This window comes from Diabrotica undecimpunctata, chromosome 1 (genome assembly GCF_040954645.1).
Source record: "Diabrotica undecimpunctata isolate CICGRU chromosome 1, icDiaUnde3, whole genome shotgun sequence".
Classification (NCBI taxonomy): Eukaryota; Metazoa; Arthropoda; class Insecta; order Coleoptera; family Chrysomelidae; genus Diabrotica; species Diabrotica undecimpunctata.
The window spans coordinates 162,483,561-162,490,042 of record NC_092803.1 but is presented as its reverse complement, the minus strand read 5'-3'; the positions used below and the strand labels follow the sequence as shown (position 1 = coordinate 162,490,042).

General features: G+C 31.4%; 1 protein-coding gene across 1 annotated transcript in view; it reads left to right on the top strand.

Annotated features, from left to right (window-relative positions):
• The window catches only part of BBS9 (Bardet-Biedl syndrome 9), a 43,213-nt gene extending 41,446 nt beyond the window's left edge, over positions 1-1,767 (top strand). Inside the window, exon 10 of the mRNA XM_072520369.1 lies at positions 1,373-1,767. Within this exon, the coding sequence (XP_072376470.1) occupies positions 1,373-1,521 (149 nt within the window). The 3' untranslated portion in view covers positions 1,522-1,767. The remainder of the gene's footprint in view (positions 1-1,372) is intronic.
• Positions 1,768-6,482: the final 4,715 nt, after the last annotated feature.

The window sequence follows — 6,482 nt, the reverse complement described above, 5'->3', positions numbered from 1 at the left end:
AAAAGGTAGCCCTTATCGAAAGGTAAACTATATTAATCATCTTCTTAATGTTTTATTTCTATAGCTCAGACCAAAATAAAAATATTTATGTTCATCTGAGTTTTATAGTGAAGTATTTGTATTTGGGTTTGAGCTAATACAGTCATGTAACGTAACATTGGTGATTTCTTTTGTATGTTAGTATATTAAATTAATTTAATATAAAAACATACAACAGAAGTCTTTGCTTCATTTTAATATGTTATACCTATGGCATACAGCCAACTACAGGGTTTTCCATGTTAAATTATTAGTAAATATGGCTGCAACTAAATTTTCCAGAAAAACATAAGTATTTTAACAAATACGTGCATTTATTGTCGGCACATATTTATCCCTTCTTATTGCTAGAATCCACTTTTTTGTCATCAGAATATCTTTGGGAAACCTGTGTCCTGATGTTATCGATGAGCACAAAGGCACAACACAACATTGAGGCATTTTATTTTTTCAAATTAAATTCACACAGCCAAATAAACGCAATATTTACTTACAAGTAAATTGGTTTGAAGAGTTGACGTGACCTCCAACTACACAAGCGCCACCTACGTTGAGCTTTTCAGATTAGCTGCCATTCCTAACTGAGCACTCTCGGCTTACATTGGCATCTTCAGAGCTATACTACAATAGACCAATGATATAAATAATTAATTTAAAGTTTACAATGTTTCTTTTACGTCAAGTATTTAGAGAATCACTACTAGGAGAGATGTCACTTGGTGAAAAATGTATCCCCAAAACAAATTATTTAAATATAACTTGTCGATTGAACCTACTTTGATCTTCAGTCAATTTTCAAAATATTATTATGATGCTACGCAAATGAGAGTCTTTGATAAATTTCCTTTTTCATTATGAATTTCAATTCAGCAATTTTTCAATAATTTAAAAATCTTAATTTTCTAATGACATATGTCAATTGTTATATTTGAAGAATCATTTAAAAAGCTGGCATTTATGTCTGCTGCTTCAAACTCCAATAAATTATTGGGACTCCAGTGCCACAGTCTTTTTTGTGTTTTTCAATGGAAAATAAGTAATAGAACCAGCTTAATAAGAAAACTTTCTGTAATTTTTTACCAAATGAGATCTCCTTAGTAGTGATTCTTTAAATTGACGTAAGTGAAACATTGTTAAATTTAAATTAGTTATTTATATCATTGTTCTATTGTAGCATAGCTCTAAAGATGGCTTTGTAAGCACAAAGCTATCAGCTAGGAATTAAATGTTTACACACAGAAATACTTTACTTTTTCCATTCTTTGATTTGTCATAAGTGTGTAAAAAATTAGTCTATAATTAATAGAAAAAAGTAATTATATTTTTTTTGTAGATGAAAATGAAGAGGAAGAATTGCCAAAAGCAGAAATAGAACATGAAGATGAAAAACCTGTGGGAAGTCAACTCGGCCAGGCAAGCATGCGCTTGTTGTCGGCGAGGCGAAGTTTATTAAGAAAACGCCATAAAAATGAAGAAGATTAAAGAAAGATACTCCTCACAAAAAATATTATGGCATACGTTAATTGTAACTATATATCCTAAACATTCTCGTAAATTCAGGTAATAAAAATTCCGAATATTTAACAGTCATTTTCTTCGTCCTACTACTCGGTTGCTCCGTTGCAACCGTAGGTTGCATGATGGAGCCAATGAGGCAATTCCAACATAGACACTACTAGAGAGTTTTTAAGCCCCTTATTTCAGTAACGTTAAACGTTATACGTTATTCTGCTCATATGCATTAACAGAAAAATAAGGGATTACTTTATTAGCGGATAAGGTATTCCCTTATTTAGGTAAAGATAAGGTTAACGTTATTAAGGGATTACGTGTTTGTAATGTTGTCAAATGCCATATATCTAAATCGTAAAAAAAAAGTCATATAAGCTAAATGTCATATGATTTGGAATACGTAAGGACCGAGTTAGTCGAGGAATATCCCTTTTCTTAAATTGAAAATTTAATTCACCATATTTGTCTTTAAATGTTACCATCACAAAATGTGGTCTTGATGCAAAAGGTATTACAGGATCAAACATATTGTGAAGAATTAAGCCTCTTATCAAATTGTGATCTATTAGTTCTCCGTGTTTTCGTCGTCTTAATATATTTTCAATATATTCTTTCAATATGGCAAATACTTCAAATAAAATAGGTTATCGAGCTGCCGTTTTATAGGTTACGTTTGTCAAATGTCAATTAACGTTAATTTGTGTTAGCGTAATTTCTGAGAGCATTTCCAAAACGATATCCTTTATTTCTTACTCAATGCGCATGACAAGTATAACGTTTTACGTTTAACGTACATCAAAAAATAGAGGGCCTAAAAACTCTCTATTATGTGAAATAATTCCCCTAAAGATAGTCGAAGCCATTCTCCCCCTATTGCTTCGTCTTAGCTCCCTTTCAGACGAGGATACTGTATCCGAGATACGCGTATCCGAGACGCAGATATTACATAGACTCAAATGGAGCTTTTCACACGAGACGCGCGAGAAATACAGTATGCGAGATACCGAATTCAGTATCTCGGCCTTCCTGTCGCCGACGACTGAATGCGTATCCCAGATACAGAAGAAACATTACGTTAAATGAACGCTTTCAGACACGAATACTTTTGCACCACATTCCATAGACGCGCGATTTTCTGTCGAATAATTGTGAATGAGCAACGAAAGAAAGACGGTGTTTTCTGAATATAGTTAAATAATGGAGCGTACTGTATTTGATAGTGACAAATTTATTTGTTTGGTACAATCAAATCCCTGTCTATGGGATACAGCATCGCCAGATTACTGCAATAGAAATAAAAAGCAGCAGTGCTGGGTCGAAAATTCTAAGCGACAATTTTGAGGCCATGACTGCAGTACAGCAAAATGAATATGGTAAGAAATAAACATGTTTTTATTATAAATACATAGTAGAATAGTTTAATATTTTGTTTCATACGTATACAGTTTAGTTTTAAAAGTTTGCTAATTGGAATTTTGATTATTTAACGAATATCAAACTACAGTGCACAGATTCTAAATGTGCCGGTGGGAGATGGCTTCTATGCGCTGTATTATAGTCGATGTATGAGAGAAAGTTTTTAAAATAATGAAATAACAAATAATAATATAAAATTTGTTATTTCATTATTTCGAAAACTTTTTCTGTCATACACCAACTATAATACAACGCATAGAAGCCATCTCCCACCGGCATATTTAGAATCTGTGCACTGTACATTATTGTGAAAGGAATACGGTCATTTTTTATTTAGGGCGAGGTAAACAATTTACAAATTGGAGATAAGTACACATATTTATTTTAAATTTAAGTCATAGACTTTAACTTTAAAAAGTCATAGAAAGCCGTTCTTTTGATGAAATAATTCTACGCATAGTTGTGTCTTTTTTACTCAATTGAATTTCCAAAATTTTGTGAAGTTCTTCAAAGGACTTCACAATAATCCAAAAATATAACCGCACTGCACTGCTACTATTTTCATACTGACGCGCATGCCCGTGAATCCGATACAGCCGCCATCGAAAATTCTGTATCTCGCATACAGTATCCTCGTCTGAAAACCCTCTTTACTATACTATACTTCTTTGGTCCATGATTTTACCATTTTTAGTTCGCGGATAAGCCACATCATGATAACAGGATCATAGCGACAATGCGCTGTCCTGAGTTTTGCAACCGGTTAGGAAACCATGTTGGGGTTCTATTACCCAGGACCTCCACATGAAGAGCATTTGGCTGATAGTTGTGCCCCTATCGCGCATCAGAGTGCTATAGGGGGGAAAGGGATGGTCTAGAGCATTGGAGCGCGGTGGGGTGACTCCTGTATATACTCGAGTTAACACACCTCGCTCCAATGAATTGTTACACCCGAACGTAATTCTTAGGGGTGAACATGTCTCATAGGCTGGGTTTAATCAAATTGCTTGCTTGCTTGCTGATTTTACCATGCCTTCTAAGTTTAAGTTTCTCATATTTAGGATTACGAAAAATATGCCTGGGAATATTTTTCTTGACATTTAATATAATTTAATATCTAATAATTATATATATATATATATATATATATATATATATATATATATATATATATATAATATGTATATCTATATCTATATATATATATATATATATATATATATATATATATATATATATATATATATATATATATATAGAGGTATATACAGCATACTCCATCTATAACGAACACGGTTATTACGAGGTTTCGTTTATAACGAGATACATTAGATGTCCCGTGAAATTTCTATTGAACTATAACCGTCTATAGCGAGTCAAATTTGGTTATAACGAGAGAAAATAAGATCCAAAAACGTGTTTTTTACGTTTTTAGTCCGGTCGTGGCTATTAATAAATACCTTTTCAAACAGACCCTCAATAAACTTAACTGCAGCCCGCAATAAACTTCTTTACAATGAATAAATACAACTGTTTCACATCTTTAGAAAATATATGATAGAATGATACTGGACCATTTAAAGCAGTTAAAAATAACAGAGTTCTTAAAATTGCAGAAGCAAGAGTTTATTTTATCCTTGAAAATACGATTTATACATTATGTAGTTGGAAAAAAATATAAGTACAGCTTTTTTGTTTTAACGTATATCATTGATAATAAAAGTAAACAACTCTTTTATGTTTTAATATATTTCATTGACAATAAAAGTAAATAACTTTTTTTCAAAAACGCCATTCAAACAATATTTATTAGCATCTTATATTGCTCCGAATGGCTTCACTATAGGAAGTTAATGGTTTAGAAAACTACAGATGCATATGTATGCACAGTATTATGATTGTCTGATATAACGAGATCGGCTTATAAAGAGGTAATTAGTCTGTCATTTCAGTTCTCGTTATAGAGGGAGTCTACTGTATATATTGGTTGAAGGTAAATTTAAACGGTAGAAAAAAATTAAGCTGTGTGAATCAAAAAGTGATTTTTGTTTTCGAAAGTATTTGAAAAAGTAGTACCAGTGGCAAACCCATGTATGCTGAATGGTAGCAGTGCAAAAGTTAATGTTAACAGCATTTGTAAGTACCAATAAATTATCATTGCACGTGGAGAAGCTTAATCTAGGGGAATTACGTATCCAAGAGAAAATAGGAATTTTGGTTAGGACGTGAAATCGAGATTCGTTTTTGGGAGCAGATCCAAAGGGAGAAGTTAGCTAGTGAGTTGACAATGAGAGTATCCGGGTGAAGAAATTAAAAGTTAAGCGATTTATAAATTTGTTTTATGTATAAGTTTTGTAAAGTAGTTTAGGTTCTTTAGTAAAGAGAACCAATACTGGCTGCACAGCTTGCAATTGTCAGGATAGGGACAGAGCCATATTTATATTTGTTTTGTTTTACATGCAGAATAATAATTTTCAAGCATTTCTTTTATTTCTTTTTTGCTCCTGTTGCATGTTTTCACACTATTATAAGGCAAAGGCATTTCAGAACTCAGAGGAACCCTGGGATTAAATTTAAACATCTGATTTAAAGTTGGCGTCTGTAATTAAGAAAATGGAGATATATTTTTGATGGAATAGGTACTGATTAAATGAATTAATTGTTTGCTATGTCAAAATATTGAAAGTTACTGTATTTAAATTTAGACTGTAGATCAAATTTCAATATCATAATATATATATATATATATATATATATATATATATATATATATATATATATATATATATATATATATATATATATATATATATATATATATATATATATATATATATATTATATATATTATTTACACTATTATACGTATATACACCAGTCGGGGAAAAAATCATTGATTTCACGTAATAGTTATTTAACCAACAAGTGTATTAATAAGGGCGATTAACAATTGAGATATTTTAACGCGTGAGCGAAGCGAGCGCGTTAATGTTCGAGATTGTTAATCGCCATTTTAATTCACGAGTTTGTTACAAAACTTTTCCGCCGACCGTACTTTTTAGAAATAAAGATATCTTAGTTTAAATATTTATTTACTTAACGATAAACATTTTTTTCAGCTTTTATTGACTTTATTCAAAGTTTCCTTAGTGGTAGTTTTATTATAGTAAACATTAATATTCGAAATGGTGCAATTACTGAAATTAAAGGAAGATATTGATAAATGATTATCTGCTGTTTAGCATTTTGACAAATTTATACTTAAGTCTTCTTGGACCTCTGTAAATTCTGCGATAGAAGAAGTTAAATTCTGGTGGAGTTAAATTAAACTCTTCGTCAATATCCATCCTTTGATTTTTCAAATACACAGAATTTTAAGCAATAAAGTAAATAATGACATACAATGACAGATAGTACTAACAGCGGCTACTTCATTTTAAATTAATTTTCAGTGGGAATATAAATAGGTATATGTTTGGTTGCCTACACCACAGGTCACTTCCAATCACAGAGCG